Source organism: Melospiza melodia, chromosome 6, assembly GCF_035770615.1.
Source record: "Melospiza melodia melodia isolate bMelMel2 chromosome 6, bMelMel2.pri, whole genome shotgun sequence".
Lineage (NCBI taxonomy): Eukaryota > Metazoa > Chordata > Aves > Passeriformes > Passerellidae > Melospiza > Melospiza melodia.
The window spans coordinates 57,749,827-57,769,220 of record NC_086199.1 but is presented as its reverse complement, the minus strand read 5'-3'; the positions used below and the strand labels follow the sequence as shown (position 1 = coordinate 57,769,220).

Below are 19,394 nucleotides of genomic sequence, written 5' to 3'. Positions count from 1 at the left end.
CCTAGCACTTGCATGCCCAGAAGCTGTTTAGCCTGGGAAAGGCTGGGGGATAACCCAGCTGCTGCCTGCCACTGCCCAGAAAGGCAAATGGAAAAGGCAGCACCAGGCACTTCCTGGAGGTGAAAGGATGGAGGACAACAGTCACAAATAGCAACAAGGAGAATTCACACTGGATGGAAAGAAGAATTTGTTCATTGTGCCATCAAGAAAACATTCTTCACAATGGAGGCTAAGCAATGGAGAAGGCTGCACAGGGAGGCAGTGAAGCCATCCTCCCGTGGTATTTAGAAAACTCAGTCAGATGAAGCCCTAAGCAACCTCATCTCAAGTGGAAATTAACCCTGCTTTGAGCAGAGTTTGAACCAGCTGACTCCACAGTCCCTCCCAACCCAATTTTTTATGTTTCTGTCTCACACTAGACTGCTTAGAGCATTGCTCAAGATTCACAGCTTTCTTCTCTTGTATTTTAACATTTCCTTACATTCCAAATATTAATTCTAAGGGATGGGGGGGACATGACACACTTAATTAATTAAGTTTATTACTACAGCAACAATGTTTAACTGCCTACAAGTTTTAGGGAGGCAAGAGATTCAATAAGGTACAGGAAAAAAAGACCCACCAGCACCTCTAGGGGAACTGTTTGCAAAGGAAGCTCAAAGCACAGGGACAGAGCCCTTTATAGTTTTGGAGCAGATGTAGATCTGGAAAACAAACTCCCTCTTGCAGACACCTGGTTTGCATGAGCACAAAAGTGCTACTTGGAGACTGGGGTCTAGCACCACTGGTATAAATTATGCAGATGTGATACACAAAGCTACGATCGTTTCTTTAAAGCTGGAGATCAAACCACTTTGGCTTGTCTTTAATCATGCCGGACAGTTTATAAGAATTACACTGATTTGGTATTCCCCCTGCACTGCTGTATTGAATGAAGCACTTGGAAAGAGGTTGTTAAAAAGCAGTACAAAACAATGAAGTTCTGTGTTTGTCCACAGATCTGAAATTTTGCATTCTCTTCCCACTGCCCTGCCAAAATGCCCAAATTATAGTCTTGAAGGAGCTGGTTTATAGTACCTGTGAGTTGGAAAAGCCCATTATGATTTCGTTTTACTGAACCCAAGGTTTCTTCTCATTTGAAGAAAACTTCTTAGCAGTCCTGCACATTTTATTTTGATATTTAACAAACCAGACAAGGAAAAGAATCATTACCACCTAAAATCTGGTGCCACATTGACAAGTCCTGAGCAAAGATGAGCACTGTAACTAACACACAATACATTTTCAAGTGTGAATAGCATGGTGGTCAGTCATAGAAAGGAATGATGATCATGTAAGTATGCCCCATACAGAAAAAGACTATTCAGTATCTACAAAGTTTTCATTTTAACTAACAGACACTGAGCAGGAGCTGAAAGCTTCAGTTCTGAAAGCATTTTCTTTAATGGCACAGAGGAAGTAAATGGAAAGAGTAAATTCCTGTTTTCACTGAGGCTGACAAGCCAGAGGCAGAATTTGGGCCTGACAAAGAGTTCCAGGCTCCAATTTGTGGCCACTGTTCTTTGCTATATCAACTGATAGGGCCAAGAATAGTTTTGTTCTATTGTCTTTGTTTGCCTCCCAAACATTTTTAAGCACAATTAGAGTGCCTTTTTACCAGACTAAATAGGCCCAGCTTGTCAGTGTCTCTTCAGAGGATGTGTGCTCTAGGGTCCCAGACTGTCTTGGTAGCCCTCCAGCTTTCATTATGTAAAGATTCATTGTCCAAAGTAAAATGAAGTCCCCTTTGTATTATATGTAATAATCTAACACTGAAAGAGTTAAAAACAATGCAGATATTCATCACTTGTGTGGAAAATCTGTGCTCTGAAGGGCTGCCCAATTTTCAGTAATTATAACAACTTTTTTTAGATGTTAAAAGAATGTATGCATAGGCCATACATTTCCTTCTAAGACCAAAAGAAACATGTTTTTCTTATGAAGCTTAATGAAAACAGTGTTTTTTGTTGTGCATGCCTGATGGTGTATAGCTAAAGGAAATTAATTCCTCTTTAACCAGGAACTGGGACTTGGAGGAGACCAGGAATTGTGCTGCAAACAACTGCTTTGGGGCAGAACACACCGGAGTCCTGAGAAGCTCAGCTGACCACACAAGGCCTCTGAGGTTAATCTTGCTGTTGGATAGTTCTGTAAACACTGTCTTGAGTCCTGTTCTTTACATTTTTACACCACTCAAGGCTTCAAGCCAAGGCCTTGATAAAAAGAATGATTTGGTTCTTGAAAAGCATTGGCAAAAAGCTGACCAAACAGTCTGTTTCCAATCCTACCCAGTGAAGACTGAAAGAATCAAGACTTCCTGCAGGCAGCCCGAGAGCTACATTTGCACTGAGGGATCAAACCCATTTAGCCTCCATTTAATCTCTCTCTACTGACAGCACTGAGCATGTGTTCCCGCACAGGGCATGTGTTCAGCAGTACTGTGGCCTGCCCACAGCCACTCAGCATCCTGCTGTGAGCCCATGTGCTGCAGCAGCTTCTTACCTACAATGTCTTCATAGGCATTTTCTTCTAAAGTGCTCTTGGATCCAAATTTATGCTGGCTCTCGGTTCCATTTTCAGTCGGGGAGGGAGGGTACAGGGAGTGCAGGCTTGAGGCATCCTCAAACTCAAAGGATTTTCTAAAGTTTAAAACAATAATAATTAGTAACAAGAATGAAAATGTATTCAAACATTTAGATGATTATTTGCATGTTAAGAAATATAAATAAAACTAACCATAATTAAAAAAAAATCTCACATCATGCTTTAAGAGCTAGCTTTTAGCAGACACTAAGTCCTGTGCTCACAGCAGTCTCTAGTAGAGCCATCTATGACAACTTAATTAAGTTGGAAGTTTTGTTATCTCCATTATGCAGACAGGAAGAAAAGATCAAGAAAACATGTTCTATTTTTCCAAGTTTACAGAATAAGTTAGCAGCACAGTCCTCAGATTAGAAATTACTTTGCTCTTTCCAGAGGCCCCAGAAACACGTGGCCCTCTGTTCCAAAGAAAGACACAGTCTCTGAAAAGCATTCCTGCACTGGTTGCTCTGGGAGATGCAGCCCTTAGTCTGACACCACTCACATGTGTTGAACCTTTGGATGTGTTCCTGTGCAGAGCTCAGAGCACAAATGCCAAAGGGAGACCCATATGCCAGTCATCCACATCCCTTGCGTGCCCCATGCCAACCGTGGGCAGCAAAAGAGAAAGCCCTGAGGAAATTGGTGCTCTCTGGGGTGTGTGAGCAGCTTGGGCTGATGGCCCAGGGGCTGAAGGTTTGGCTTTTCTGGCAGGAAGGTGAGGACCAGCTGGGTCAGATGAACCCACACAATTTGTCTCCCACCCACCCCTGCCCCAGTGCTGCTGAGCAGTTCCTGAGAGGTCTTGGGCTTTTCTCCCAAGGCCTTCCCACTCTCAGCTCACCCAGCCCCTGTTCTCTGGGGCAGTAACTACACTCCAGGTGGGAGGCCCATGATTTGCAGTGGCAGCAGCACAGGGCGGGCATTCATGGGATGGATTTACTGCTGAGGATGAAGCAGTGAGAAAAACAGGCTCAGGCCAGAGCATAAATAATCCCACAGTGCTACAAGGCTTGTGTGGACTGTGCTGGTGCCCATACTCCACTCCCTGAGCCCCAGCCTAGATTAACAATAAATCATCCTGCCATCAACCCCCCTTGTTTTTCTTCTTCCCAGCTGGAGTGCAGCATATGTTACAGCATGTCCATGTGGCAGTGACAGAGCCTCATGAGACACTTTGGCCTGTGAATTGGCTTGAGCATCCCTACAGGTAACACAGAACACTGCATTTAAGAGCATTTCCTGTTTGCCTGCTGGAACAGGCTTACAGCTGGGATCAGGCTTCAGAGCCTGCTCTCTCTCCTTTCCCTAATCTTCAGAATAGCCAGATCCAAGTTATTCACATTAAGATTGTGGCAGAAACAATCTAAGCAAGTCAGATGCAGACACCTGCTCCTTCACAGCTACATACAGTACAAAGGATGCTGACACACTGAAGGCACAGCTGTGTGTGAAATGAGACTTTCTAAAGTAGCTAAATACCAAGCTCCTATAGATTTCAAGGCACCCCTCTGATGTGGTGATACTGTGTAGGATGACAGGAATGGCTTTGTGGACCAGCACTCTGCTGTGGTCCATGTGTCCCAAGTCTATCCTGTGACACTCCTCTGCTGCACTGTGTGTGTGCCAGAGGATTTCCAGCTGTGGGGGAACACCCAGCTCACACCACTCTGAAATGTTAAAGCTACTCTTGGCACCAGGTTCTCCAGATCCAGCCTGGCTTTCTGCTAGGAGGCAAACATGAGAGACTTCCCCCCCTATAATTAGAGTGTTGAATTAGCCACCAAAAATAAAAGCAGTGCTTTCAACCCAAGTATTTGGAAAATAAATACCCTCAGTCCATTCTCATGACATTGCAGGGAGTGCAAACCATGTGTATGTTCAGTCTGAAACACACAGCTACAAGCTGCAGGCACAATGAGTTATGTCTACTCTCAAAATGAGAACAGCTTAGGTACTGAGATTTCAGTAATTACTATCAACCAAATACTGTCATTCTTAAATGACTTGTATGGTCTTTAGGGCTTTGTAAATCTTGTAAATCTTTCTGTAACTGAAGGAAGAACAGTAGCAAAAACAATAAAATTAGATTTTTTATAAAGGATTTCCACTCAGCATTGAATTGAAGTCAGCCAGTGAACCTGAGATTTTTGGGAGGTTGATTTGAACTTATTTAGATCATGATTAACAAGAGATGTGTCCAGAGAAATCATTACAGTACAGTGAGTAAAGCTGTTACAAATGAATGGATACCTACCCAGTAAAATGTCAAACTGATTTGCAAGAATTATCAGATATGCATGACAATCCTGTAAATCCTACAATTTATATTCTCTAACTTAAATTGATAAATAATGTCTTTTTAAAAGGCTTGTTTCCCTTAGCCCTAACCCAGGCTTGAAGCTCCTTGGCTGAGCTGTGCTGTTGTCTAACTCTGCTCTGACAAGAGACTGAGTCTGCAGAAAAGGAGGTGCAAGCAGAATTATACCTCTTGTGGAAAGGAGCTTCAAAACTTCATCTCAAAAACTCACTGTGATTCTTAGATGACTTGTTCATTTTCTGATAATAAAGGTTATCATTTACACCAGAACATTTAAAAATTCTTGTTTGTCTTTTGCATGTTGCAAATGCTGTGCTGAAGAAACTGAGGGCAGCTTTACTTCACAAATGTTCCTTAACAACTAGATTTACTTTCTCTGAGATTATTACCAGGACTAAAAGATAAGCACTGCTGATCAGAGCTTGACTTTCCACATCCCCCCATGCCTTTCTGGAAGAAACAACCTGCCTCAGCAGAGCTGTTTGATCTTTCAGGAGCAGGTGTCTCCTGAGAGAAAAGGACAGAAGCTGAAGGCTCCTCTTCTCTTCTTGTCCTAGGTTGTGCTACAAAACTGTGGATCATGCACAGGCAGGTGAACTCATTAAAAATGCTGCAATTTGAATGCTCAGCAACAACTGTGCCTACAATTTTCCAAGCAATGAGCAGAATGAGTTTTACCATGTCTAAAACTCAAGAGGAATCATGTGATTAAAACAAGCCAAGCTCCACAAATTGCTGGGGAGATGCAGCCATACACTCTCCCCATCATTAACTCAGGAAGACATAGAGGACTTTCTATGATAAAACAGTTCTCTCAGCATTAATTCTCTATAGTTGTTGATAATAATTTAGGATAATATTCCTAAGGACTGAATTAAATAAAATCACCTACATTGCATAAAAAATGACACAACTGCTATAGTAATGAACTTTGGAAATAGAAAACCTTGGCAGGTACATTTTACAGGAAGAAAAAGCTGTGAGGGAACAGCTACGGTCTCATACCAGACAATAATGAAATTATGGTCCATTAAAAATCACAAATAAGGGCATTTGTGCCGGAATTAATTAGATAACCTTTAGCACAGCTAACCTAGAGCTTTTTGGGGGATCGAGGGATGCAGATTTTAGAACTCCAAAAGTGAAGGCATTCCAAGGTATTGTACCAGTGCATTCCATCAGTGCAGACCAGCACAGAAAAAAACCACTTTTCTTGCATGCAATCCCTAGACATTCTTACACCAAAAGCACTGCATTAGAGGGAGAATATTAGAATTTAGAATATTGCTACTGCAAAAATATAGCCCACTTATTTATCCATTTGGAGAATCGAGCACATTTCTGTGGCATTCATGTTCTCTGAAAAAACCCCTTTGCCCAGGATTTTTCTCCTGGGAAGCTGAGAAGCCTCAGAGAAAAAAGAAAACAATGCTTATCTCATTTGCTTCTCCTCTGTTTTGTTTATGTGGAATGTGTTTGGAGATTGTTTACCCACAGGTGATTGTTTCATTGGATTCTGGTGTGAGTTATTTTGACTCGCTGGCAATCAGGGCCAAGCTGTGTCGAGACTCTGGGAAGAGTCACGAGTTTTCATTACTATCTTTTTGGCATTCAGTAAGTATCCTTTCTGTATTCTTTAGTTAGTTTAGTATAATATTCTTTAATATAATATAGTTTTATAAAGTAATAAATTAGCCTTCTGAGAGCTTGGAGTCAGATGCATCATTCCTACCTTTGTTGAGGCATTCCTTGCAAATACAACACATTTCCTTGGCTTTTACCTGTTCTGGGATTTTCGGTGAAAGCGCGACTCCTTCTTCTGCCTTCTGGTCACGGGGGGCGCGGGCGTGGACGGGAGGGGAGGAGGAGCAGCAGCTGTGGGAGATGGAGGTAGGCCATTGCTTGGTTTGCTCTTGTGGGACTTGTCAGCCTCGTACTCAAAGGTGCGTTTGGGCTTGGGGACGGGATTCACGGCGCTGTTGGGCGCGCTGTCCAGGAGCACTCTGGGGCCCGCTGAGCTCGCAGCAATGCCCTGTTTTGTTTTACTGCTTTTCTCAGCCTCAGGAGGGCTTTCTGGTTCACTCCCCAAAGTAACACCCCCGCCTTTGCTATCGCTCGGGGTTTCGCTCAGTCCCTCCACAGCAGCCAGAGTCACAGACTTTTTCCTCCCTTTGTCAACACTGTAGCAGCTACTCGGTAACTGCGGGAGGCCTCTGCCTGACTGCTCCTTCAGTGCCTGCTCGATCTTCTGGATTCTGTTGAGCACAGCAGAGGACTCTTTCCTCACATGGCTCTTAAGGAAAGTGGCAGAAGGAGGTTCGCTCCTGCCCAGTCTCTTTTCAAACCGATGGCAGGAATCCCTGTCCAGCAGTTCCTCCTCCTCCGTTTCTGGGTAAGAGCACTCGGAAAATGTTCGGCTCATTCTTCTGAACCCTTTGAAATCAAATGTCTTGTCGCTGCAGGGAGAGGTCAGCACACTGGGGCAGCTCTCACTGCCCGACCTCTCCCCAGCATCCCTCTTGTCCATGCACACGCTGGCCCTGGGGGACAGCTCCCGGCGGCACTCCCATTCTGTGATCTTCTGCCTGATGTCCAGCGTCTGCGAGCGCACGCACACCCTGCTGGTAGAGAGGGTCCTCAGTTTGGTGGCAGTGCTCAAGGACAGAGTGCTCCGGGTGAGCGGATGGCTCCCTACTGCTTCCCCATCTTGGCCCTCAGTTGGACTCTCCTTTGGGTCAGCCTTGAACACAGAGAGCCTTTTATCCAGAGCGCCCACGCTGACGGCTTTGAGGGGGCGGCTCGGCGAGTCGGTGTCCAAGGGGCAGGTGGAGGCGCTGCGCAGCGCACACGCGCGGCTGTTCCAGTCCTTGAGGCACAGCCTGGAGCTGGAGACTCTGGAGAGCCCAGCAGAGCGGGAGGAGTCCTCACTGTCACTGAGGGGGTAGGCTGGGCTCCTTTGAGGGGACAGCAGGGGCGGCGGACTGGCTGACTGGCACCTGGAAACAGAAAGAAAGAAAAAAATCAAGGCCTTGGGGAAACTGGAGTTATTTGCCAGCTTTCTTCTGGCTGCTCACCCAAAGCATCATTGAGACACCAGTGACCATTCAACCACAGAGTCAGGGGTGGGAGGTGGCAGCCTTTAACTGGACATGAGCAGGACACTTGGCACATCCAAAACAAGTTTTCCCACCTCTGTTTGACTCCCTGCTTTTCCAAGTTTCCTCAACTCAAAGCCAGCTGAAATTCTCATAGCAAACTTCTGCCTTGAAAGTATCTACCACCTGCAGATGAGTAGACCTGGTTCTTCTTTGATCTGGTGCTGTGGCCAACAGATTAAATTCCCCTTATCAAACAGAAGTCATTTCTTATCAAAAGAATATTACACACTGAGAAAACACATTAATCTGCTCACAGTATGTGTTGAAGAGTATAAACTACATAGAAAGATCTCAGTGTTACCCTGGAAAAAATCCTTCGAACAAATTCTAGCCATGGTTTGCAAAATCAGCTATTGTTACTGGGGGTTTGTACATTGTTGCAAGGACTTTTAAGAACAAAAAGACACAAGGACATTAAATAACACATGAATCATTTGGCTCATCAGTGATGAGCCAGCAGTAAGGAAATTAAGCCAAAACTGTGTCAAAAAAGGGGGTTTGCCACCCTGCCAAAATCCATACATACAAATCATAGGAGAAGTAATCACAACTACTTGAATGTTAACTCCTTTCTGTTTCAGACAGTACAGGAAAAAGAGGAAGGACCCATAAGTAATGCCTTGCATATGCTATTAAGTTTATACTGTGTGAAGACTGTGGACAAGCTGTTTTTTATCAACTGTCCTGTACTCAGGCAAGATCCAAATGAAAGAACTGCTTGCCCAAAAGAAATCAGAGGAGCAAACGTCTGCATTATAGCAAAGGGAGAAGAGATTCAGAAGATCTCTGCTGCTATATTGCTTTCTTCCCAACAGCCAGCCAATACCTACAGCAGAAGTTCCAATTTCTGTGCATTAATCCAAAAAATCTAGAACACTGGGGTGGTTTCTGAAAAATTTACTTTGACACAGGAAATATTTTCTTTTCTTTCAAATGCAGCCCCAAACCAATTATCAGATTTCATCCCAGTTTCCTACAGCAGATATTCACAATCAAAGCTCAAGATATCACACAAAAAAAAGGTCAGAAAAATAAAATAATCAAATTATCACAAAAGGGAACTGTTCTCTTTTTTCAGAGGCCTGAGAACAAGCAAGTCTGTTTGTCACCAAAGTTACACTGCTTGGTGACTTTTATTTTGTTACTGTTTTGAAAGATAATCATGCCTGTAGGAGAAGAGATCTCATGTCAAAGATGATGGCAAACACTCCTACAACAACTGCCTAAAGCAGGACAAGAAAGGATGCATGCCAGAATATGCTCTTTGCATCCTACAAGTTGAATTTCCTGCCATTCTGTACAGCTGCAGACAGGTGTCTTAAGAGATCTGAGAAAATCAAAAGCAGGTGACAGATGATGAGTGGTTTTGGCTGGCTGCTGCTGCTCAGTTTGTAGTGGATTACCTGGAATTACCTTGGCCAACATACCCTTAGAGTGCCTGAAGATGAAAGCTCAATCATCCTCCTCAGGCTTAGTGGGACACCCTGATCCTTCATTCTTTCAGCCTGTCTCATCTCAGTTTCTTCAGGTTGATACCGAAAAGACAAATTTTTATATTATTCATAACACTGCCTTAACTTAGATTTGAGATTATGTTCTCCTAATTCTGTCACGTCATGCAGACCCATCCCAGAGCTGCACTGACATTTCTCTCAAGGAAACAGGCATTACCCAGTGATATGTATTTTCCAGTATTTCATGTCAAAAGACTACAGCCTCCATCACAGCCTTAGAAGCTGCATGTTGGCTAAATCCACTGTCAGGATTCAGCTACAGGATAGGGACAGAAGAGGCCCTGTGGAATGGTTTAGCATGTTACAACTTGCTTATTAGACTCTGTCTGTGCTGGCAATAGCAAGAATAAAATATAAAATGACAAGGATAAGGTCAGTAAAATTGAACAGCAGAGGTGAAGAACATGCAGACAATCAGATAATCAGACACCTCTCTCTGCCTTTGACACACTGCACAGAAAATACCATAGGCATAGTCCTTCACCTCCTTACAATCTGAGAAATATCTTTTCAGCTCTTTCCACTATCAGGAAAAGGTTTGGTGATTCATCAGGGAAAGAGGAAAAGGGGAAAATTATGGTTTGCACAACCTGAAGAAGTTGTAAAACATTTCTTCTTAAGAGGTATGAGCCAGTCTTTTAAACCCCATGCTCCCAGTAAGGTAACTGCAATTAAAGCTTCATCTTGAAACCCCCAAATTCAGTTATAAAACTCCCAATCACTTCCACTGTGCTAGACTGGGGCTGCAGAGCCCCAGGCCTTCTGCAGGAGTGTGCCCTCAAAAACTCAGGTTACTTCAGTTAAGAAATAGATTCTGGTTTTACACTGTATTACACTCTAAATTTGAGTAATTCAGAGAGAATCTATAGGACTTATCCAACAACAAAGAGGAACAGAGCTTTGACCCAAAGGTTTCAGCATGCATTCTCTAAAGGATGCTGGTAAGTAACAGAATGAAGGAGAAAAACAAGTCCAAAAGCTGATTAGTAGATAATAAAATGGTTCTTCACCAAGAAACTTAGTTAGAAGGATGTTCTCTTGAAGGCACAATAGTTCCACACACTTTAAAACCAGTATTACTGGGCAGAGATGAATAATTAGGAAACTTGCAATCTTCCACAAAAAGATTGTAAAGCAAAATGCTTTTAACTGAAGTTTTGTACACACAGAATGATATGGTGCAGCACCTCACAATGCATATCATTACATACACTTTCCAAATATCATCTATAAATAGAGATGATGGAATCAAGTTTAGCTTTCTTAACAAGTTCCCTTGACCTTCATTCTGGGCAAGGGTTATTTCCTTGAGGATATCAGCATTTCACAAAAGACACTGTTATAAGTGGCTCTGATTCCCTAAGGGCATTCTTCCAACACACAGCTCTAGGTGTGCAGTGCCCAAACCCCTGGCAAGTCCGGTGTGCCAAGCAGCCCACAATGTCCTCTAAACAGGTGGCAGATCCTGGAAGCACCTTTCTGCTGGGACTCTATGCTGCTCACCAGGGAGAGCAGAGAGAATCCAAGAGGTGCTTTCCAGCTCTCTAGATCATGCTCAGCTTTGCTGTTGTGATTTGTTCCTTGAGAAATCAGCAGTTACCCACAGTAAGAGGAAACTGATAATATCAGTCATCCTCTGTAGGATTTTGAACTGTAGCTACAACTGATCTTCACATTCTGATTCAGTCTCTTCAGTTTCTCTTTTTCTCACCCAAACAGAAAAAGCTTGTAATTTACAACAACTGTAATTCTTGAGGGCAGCTCTCAAATATACATATATTCTATTGTTGTCTCTAGTAAAGGCATCTCCTTTCACCAGGTCCAGTGACCACATGTGGGTAACAGTGGAGCTGCATCGAGAAGAGAACAGACACACTTCCTTTAAGATAATTTGCAACCTACTCATCACAAGGCAAAAGATGAAAAAACTGAGTTCCTGCCTTTTAGCAAGGCTAACTTGTACTGAAAATCTGTGGGGATGGAAAAGGGCTCATTCTTGGTGCCAAAAGTGCCTGAGTTCTCACCCTCTATCTGACCCAAAAGTCAAAAAATCTTTAATTTTTGGAAGATACCAATCTTCTTCCCGCAAAATGCAGTGCTAACATTTGTCTGTTTGAAAAAGAGGAAAATTTTAATTCCTGGAAACCACTCTAAAAGTGAGCAATACAAAATTAGTATTTAAAACTGGGGGGAGGGGGGCTTGGCCTTTTGATCCAGTTGAGCAGAGGCACAGCTCCTTCCTGCTTCCAATGCCAAACATCAACTCCAGGAAAGAGGAGCAGTGGGTGCAGAAAATTCCCACAACTTCATGAGTAACTTTTAACAATGGGAGGCAGCCAGAAGGGTGGCTCTAGAGTTGGGTTTGTGTCTTGGGAATCAGAGTATAGGGGGATAATCAGAATGTGCATTTATTGAGGCATTTGCATCCAAGATCCAGCATACACTTTATCCAATATATACACTTTATATACACGCTAAGAAAAATCTTAGGTTGCATTTCAGGCTTTAACAGTGACTGGAGGGTGCTTAATTGACTTGCCTTGAAAGAGTTACAGGACTCCCAGCTCTCACTGCCCTGTTCTGACCTCTGAGCTAAGCAGCTCAGACTCTGCAGCACTGTTTTAGCTTTCCTCAAGTGTCAGGAGTGATCCCACAGATCATTCTGTCCTGAGGAAAGGCAAGCTGGAAGAAACCACTCAGCAATTTTTATGGTTTGTAAATCCCATTTGCTCTTCTTAAACTGACATGTACAGAATAGTAGGAGAGATTTTGCCTCTCTGATCCAGGGAATTTCCCACTCCAACATGCTCATGCATGGGAGCCCATTTACTGAAAGAAGAACAAGGAACATGATGACAAAAAGGGTTTTCCAGGCTCCTGTTGATGAGGTCCCATCATTTCCCAGTGACACTGATATTGGGTGCAAAGAACCCCAGGAGTGACTTTATTCCTCAGGACTTTCTCCCCACTTTTATTAGAAAAAAATATTGCTTTCTAAATATTTTATTTAGGGGTTTTTTTTCTCATTCCTGGTTCTTCTCAGGGCATTGTGCCATTTCATCAGGACAACCTAACCTGTTTGAGGGTAGCAGTAACATGAGAATCAGCTGTGACCGTAGGATTGTGAGTTTGGGAATGAGTAGATTTGGCCAGCACTAGAGACTTCTTGTTGCTCTAGCCAATATTTAAGGAGATCTGAAGCAGAAGCAACATAAATTTCTCTTTTCAAGGGCAGCAAAACTCATGTTTAATACATTCACTAAAGCTGTCCTGATAGGTAAATGAGGATGTAACTTTGAAATTTTCTGGAAATTCGTAAGAGAGAATGCTAAGGAATATTCAGATACCAACTGCCAGCCCCTCTGAGTGCAGAACCTGGAATCCATCCTTCCCAGAGCCAGGCAAAGTGAGAGAGAAGCACACCCTGCTACCTGCTAGTTGGAACCATTCACTATACCATGCACATTTTGGTGTGCTGCTGCTGAGAGATGTAAGGGCTCACTATGACACTCATTTACATCAAACTTCCACTTGATTTGACAAAGCAAGCAGAGGAGAGAAAACACATAGAGACCAACAGAGGCCCAAATTAGAACCGGTGGTTTTGTCCCCTTGCTTTTGTGACCTGCACAGAACAAGCCCTTTGCAGAGGTTCAGTAACCACAGCTCCCTGAAACCAGAAGTTTCACACCCCAGCAAGGGCAGTGCTGCCAGAAAATCACAGAGCAAACAAACAGAGCACATAAACTCTTCTGCCTTTGTCACACATTCTTGGAAAAGCTCCCGGTACAAATCAATACTTTTGCACAAACAGAAACTGAACACTCCACTGCAGTACAGCAATCTCCCAGGCCTCTTCAGGTGTAAAAAGGCAGAGTAATTTAGGGAGACCAAAGACACAAAGACTTTGATAGAAGCAATGATGAGGGAACTTCTCCAAAAATATCCTCTTCTTCTCTCTATTACAAGAACTAGTAATAAATTTCCTCTGTGCTTTCCTCTAAAGGACTGAGAGAAGTCCACTTTTAGCTGTCCAACAGCAGCAGTCAGTGGTGGGGTTGCAGTTTGAGGAGTTACAGAATGAGTCATTTCACAGAGCAGCATGGATTCAGCGTTATCTCCTTGTGACAATGTGCCCTTTCCTCACCAGAGGGGACAGGCAGAGGCAGGGACTGCTGCAATGACTCAGCCAGGCATTGCTGGGGTAAGCAGGGGACAAATGCAGGGGGAGTCAGGCTGCTCTAACTGGGTTAGCATGAGGGTAAAATGTACAACCATCACCAGAACAGGTGATCTGAAACCTAAGAGCCTAAGCTTTGCTGCTTGGTTGAGGTGGCCCATGAGAATCCCATGTTTTGATTATCCTTTGAGTTCTGACTTTTTCTTTCCAAGTATAAATGATCATCTGGGCTTGGACTGCTGCCTTGTATATGGCACCAAAGAATATAAATTGAGTCTTAAAGTGCATTAATTGTTCCAGAAAAGGACTTTAAAACCTGCTATTGTTACTTCTTGTAACTAGGGGTTATGGGAACATTAAGACCAAAGGGATCTCCTGCACTACTGAATTTAAATCCACTCTCATTTGGCAGTAAACCATTCTATTATAATATCTCCTGCACTCTCACAGCACACAGCATTTTCATTTTCTGCATAACTCAAGTAGATAATTACAGATTGTATTTAATTATCTTAAATCTAAATAAGAGTTTATGGTGAATAGAGGAGGTGAACTTTTCACACTCAAGTGCTGGGCACACAGTAAGGTGATTTTTGAGCTGACTCAGCTTGGTGCTGGAACAAGTGGCGCAACTTGTCATATCTTGCCTCTCTCTTGGAAAAGAAAGTGAGGTACACAGTAGCAGAACAATCCCTCTTGCACCAGACCCCTTATAATCTTTGAGCTCTCACCGGGAGTCTGGCTAAAAATCCCCAAAAATGTACATTCCAGATAACATCCCCCTGTTATTGCTGACTTTGGGATTGTGACAAAAACAAGACAAAAACTTGAGCTTTGTAAACTGAGCAGTGAGTCTGCATTATAACATTGTTTGAAATAGGCTCACTCTCATTAACTTGTGCTGGGATGGAAAAGTCCCAGCATTTGGAGAGAATGAGCAGTAAAATCAAAGTGGACAACAAATCACAAAATGTTTAAAGATACAATAAAAATAGAAACACCAATTATTTTCCTATTTGTACTTCTGAATTTTTTTCCCCAAGGAGTTTTGATACTTCCCATTTAAATAAAACTGAAACCATATCAGAACTAGCTACAGAATGATAGGACTGTGAAACAGAGAAAAAAACAGATCAAGCCCTCTGTGTGGTTTTTAAAAGCCCCAATGTCTGCATCCCCAAGAGTCAATGATAACAATTGTGGGGTGGATTTGCAGGGGCGCTGTGGTGAATTCCTGTGTTTAACATCCCCCCACCCCAGAGCTCTGGGCCTTTGCAGTTGGTTCATGAAGAAAAGTACACACAACCACAGCTGACTGCAGCTCAACTGTGCTTTTATGGCTCAGAAGCAAAAAGATCTGATTTACATCAGGGAAATGCAAGAGTCATTCCACCAAAGTAAATTACATGAAGTGGCAACTATGCTCTACCACTGTACAAAACAAGGGCAAAGAAATCAAAGTTGATGAGTCAGATCCTAAATACTTGAATTAGCCTGGATCCATAAAGCCAAGACAGCAAGACTAATCTGTCCATGAGGAATGACTGTAAAATAAAATGCCATCAATCAGCATGCACTACATGTCTTTGCCAAGTGAGGGGGAAGAAGACAACAGGAAATTGTGAAATTATCTCGACTCAGAGGGTTAGACTCCCTGCCACTCCAGATTTATGGCTGTCTTTTGTCCTCTTACAAGGCAAGGGCAGGATGGTCTTTAAACAATTCCCCCCTTAAGCCTTTTTCACCTCCTCTGTCCAGACATAAATAACTACCCAAGGCAAGGAATATCAACAAGCCTGGGGTGTACTTTCCATCACAGGCATCAGAACCTGACTGTGGTAAAATCAAAAAGCAAGAACAGAAGTATCAGAGTAAGCCATTCTCTCTTTTCCACCAAAGTAAACTGCACTGATTTCATGGGACATCTCTCACATTCTCCTCAAAAAATATGATTCAAAGTTGAAAAAGGGAAGACTCGCTATGAGTTACTCTTTTCCCATAACATGTTCTGAATAATAATTTATGCAAGACCTATTTCCATTGTTACAGCTCCACTATAGTTATTGTTCTGGAATTGGCTCAGTATGTTTTAGTCTTACCTGATATCTTTAGATCTTGGGAGTTTTGCAGGAGAGGAGTGGCAATGCAGCAAGAGATGGCATTAGTTTCTTAAACCAGGCAGAAAGCACAAACCTTCATTTGTTCTATTTAAGAACTGCCTTTCCTTAAAACTTGTTCTTTAGCAGCATGTCTGAACATGCTGACTGTTAAAAATCCCAGTGCACACAGAGGCTCTCAACTTTGCTTTTTCAAAGCACAGGTGATTTTTCAACAGGCTTGCTCATTTGTCCTGCACTATCAAAGCAACAAACTCCGTCGAACTAATTCTGACAAAGCTTTCCAAGTTTTCTGTGCTCATGCAAATGCAATTTGGGAAGCATAGAAAATTATTTTTATTAATTGTGACGCTCAATTTTCAAGATATCTGAGGGCATTCTGGGTTTGGCAACCTCCAAATCTGAAGTTTGAGTTTGGAAATTGTTGGGAAATGGGCTCATCCCTCTTCTGCCCTGACAAGTCAGAAAACCTCACAAGGTCACTCTATACTTTTCTGAAATACTCTATATCCACAGAGAAAATATCTGAACAGGAACTCAAAAAGTCCTAAATCCCAGCAACTCACTAATCCAGAATAGAGACAAATCTGCTTTCCCTGCCTCACATATAAATCAGCTTCTAGGTCAGGCAAAACCTCATCAAATAGACTCAAGTATAACTATCCAACAGGGACAGAAAAATAATAAGCGCTCAGAACTCCCATAGTCTACAAACTTTCTTAACCTCATCTACTCAGAGGCGTTTGTTTCAGAATAAATATAAAATATTTTATTTGCCTTTCCTACAAGTATCCACATTTTCCTTCCAGTTTCACCAGCTTAGCTGTGGTCCCCAATGTGCTGCCAGTGTCCAGTGAGATTTTTCTGTAGAGGTTTCTTTTGTTCAGTTTTGCAAATTAGATTATTTAACACAGTGAGAAAGCATCCCAGAAGAGCAGATTATAAAACCAAAAGCCATTGTCCATCTGTCTGCTATGGAACAGGATTCTTAATTCGTGTCATCATTTCAACTACCAGTATCGTGGGTCCATCTGAAGCCTGAGATATCTGGAGAAAATACAGTATGTCACATAGGATAATACTAAAGGGATTGACAAGATCTGAGAATATCTGTGTTGCTTCTGGAGTTACTGAACTGCAGAGGAAATAAAAAGCAAAGCAAAGCAAAACAAAATCAAATTTAAAATACCATCAGACTAGAATGTCCTGCACTCTCTTTGAATGCAGAAGAATCTCAGCATCAGCCTGTCTAAACACAGCCTGTCAGCCCCAGCCTGTCAGCCCCAGCCTGTCTCACTGCACTGTGCACTTGGAGCTCATGCACTGGGCAGGGAGGTCACAAGCCATATGGACCATCTGAGGCAGGGGAAAACAAGAGCTGATTCTCATCTCAAGCTCTGCCCAGAGAGTGCTCAGGCCTCTGAGGGGCTGACTCATCTCTTACCAGCAGCTGAGCGCCATCCTGTCGGCAAGACACCTCTAACAACTCAGTTCAGCTTGCTGCAACCTTCCTCTGTAAGCAAAAGGCTGAAGCACTGGCCTAAAACCAGCGCACTCCACGGCAGGAAAACTTATCTGCTCCCTGAAGGACACTTTTTGTACAAAGAGTAACACAGCTGGGAAATGTGCCCTTGTTCTTCATCTTTAACTTCTTTTTGTAAGTTTTGCCCTCTCTCTTTTGTCCCTTAAAAGAGTGGATTTCCACTTGCTTCAATCACCAAAGATGTCTGTGTCTCCAACTTGGACTATTTTTCCAACATAATAAATGCTATTACCATCCTCTGTGAACTTTCTAGTCACTGAGTTATGCAATTGCACCTCTAAACGCATCTGTCACTCACACATACACAGACATTAATTGCAACCTTTGAGGGTAGGCAAAACAGTTTTCCTACCAAAAGTTACACTTTTTTTTTATTTTCTAAGTAGCCCAACATTAATAACAGACTTTGGTCAGGAGCAGTAGTAATACCCCTCACCCATACACAGTATCTCTCTCTTATATAAATAACTGAAAGAAAGAAAGCAGATGCAGTATTTTTTTTTTTTTTGGCACCTGGAGAAACAAAAAGGCAAGGGAGCAGCTGATAAGTGAAGGATGACTCAGAGGTGCCAAAGCAAGGAAGAGAGAAGGAAGCCTATTAATTGAGTATATAACACATCTCATCTGCAGAGGTTGCATCCTGTATCTGAAGGAGGAAAGATTTCAAAGTTTATACCCTTGGCCTCTCTTATAATTTTTTTCAGTCACTCTGACCTTATGGAATGCAAAATACATTCCAGCTATGATGACAAACATGACCCTTGGTACACTTGCCAGTGTTCATAAATGTGGCTGGATGCCAGGTGCCCACCAAAGCTGCTCTGTCACTCGCTCTCCAGAGCTGGACAGAAACTGCAACAAAAGCTCATGGGTTGAGATAAGGACAGGAAGATATTTCTTACCAATTACCATCACACCACTTGGGGAAAAAAATTATCAATTATCAATCAAATCTGAGTATCATCATGAGAAATATACCCAAATCTTAAAAACACCTTTCCCCCACCCCCCTCCCTTTTCTTCCTGAGCTGAACTTTACTCCCGGTTTTCTCTACCTCTTTTGCCGCAGCAGCACAGAGCTACGGGGAACGGGGGCTGGGGTCGGCTCATCGCACAGCGCTTCTGCTGCTCCTTCTTCCTCCTGGAGAGGACTCTTCACACCCTTCTCCTGCTCTGGAATGGGGTCACTCTCACTGCAGACAGTTGTTACACTCTTCCCTTGCTCTGGAATGGGGTCGATCCCACTGGACACATTCCCACTCTTCCCCTGCTCTGGAATGGGATCACCCCCACTGGAGACAGTTATTACACTCTTTCCTTGTTCTGGCATGGGGTCTCTCCCACTGGAGACATTCAGACTCTCCCCCTGCACCAGAATGGGGTCATTCCCACTGGAGACAGTCACACTTTTCCCATGCTCCACAATGGGATCACTCTCACTGGAGACACTTATTGCACTCTTCCCTTGCTCCAGGCTGGGGTCGCTCCCACTGGAGACACTCACACCTTTCCCCTGCTCCGGAAGGGGGTCACTCCCACTGGAGACCGTTATAATCTCCCCTTGCTCTGGCATGGGATCACACCCAATGGAGACAGTTACACTTCTCCCTTGCTCTGGAATAGTGTCTCTCTCATTGGAGAGAGGAGAATTTTTTCCCTGCTCCAGAATAAGGTTGCTCCCACTGGAGACAGGAACATTTTTTACCTGTTCCAGAATGGGGTTGCTCCCACTGGAGACAGGAGAATTTTTTACCTGTTCCAGAATGGGGCTGCTCCCAATGCAGACTGGAGCCTTTTCTCCCTGCTCCGGAATGGGATTGCTCCCACTGGAGACAGGAAGATTTTTCCCCTGCTCCATAATGGGATTGCTCCCACTGGAGACAGGAGAATTTTTCCCCTGCTCCTGAATGGGATTGCTCCTACTGGAGACAGAAGAATTTTTC

General features: G+C 43.2%; 1 protein-coding gene across 3 annotated transcripts in view; it reads right to left on the bottom strand.

Moving 5' to 3' along the window:
- The window catches only part of DENND2B (DENN domain containing 2B), a 152,463-nt gene that overhangs the window by 53,274 nt on the left and 79,795 nt on the right, over nucleotides 1-19,394 (bottom strand). For all 3 annotated transcript variants that reach the window (XM_063158505.1, XM_063158504.1, XM_063158503.1), the window contains 2 exons: nucleotides 6,721-7,935; nucleotides 2,542-2,678 (listed from right to left, as the gene is read on the bottom strand). In XM_063158505.1, coding sequence (XP_063014575.1) covers nucleotides 2,542-2,678; nucleotides 6,721-7,935 — 1,352 coding nt within the window. The remainder of the gene's footprint in view (nucleotides 1-2,541; nucleotides 2,679-6,720; nucleotides 7,936-19,394) is intronic.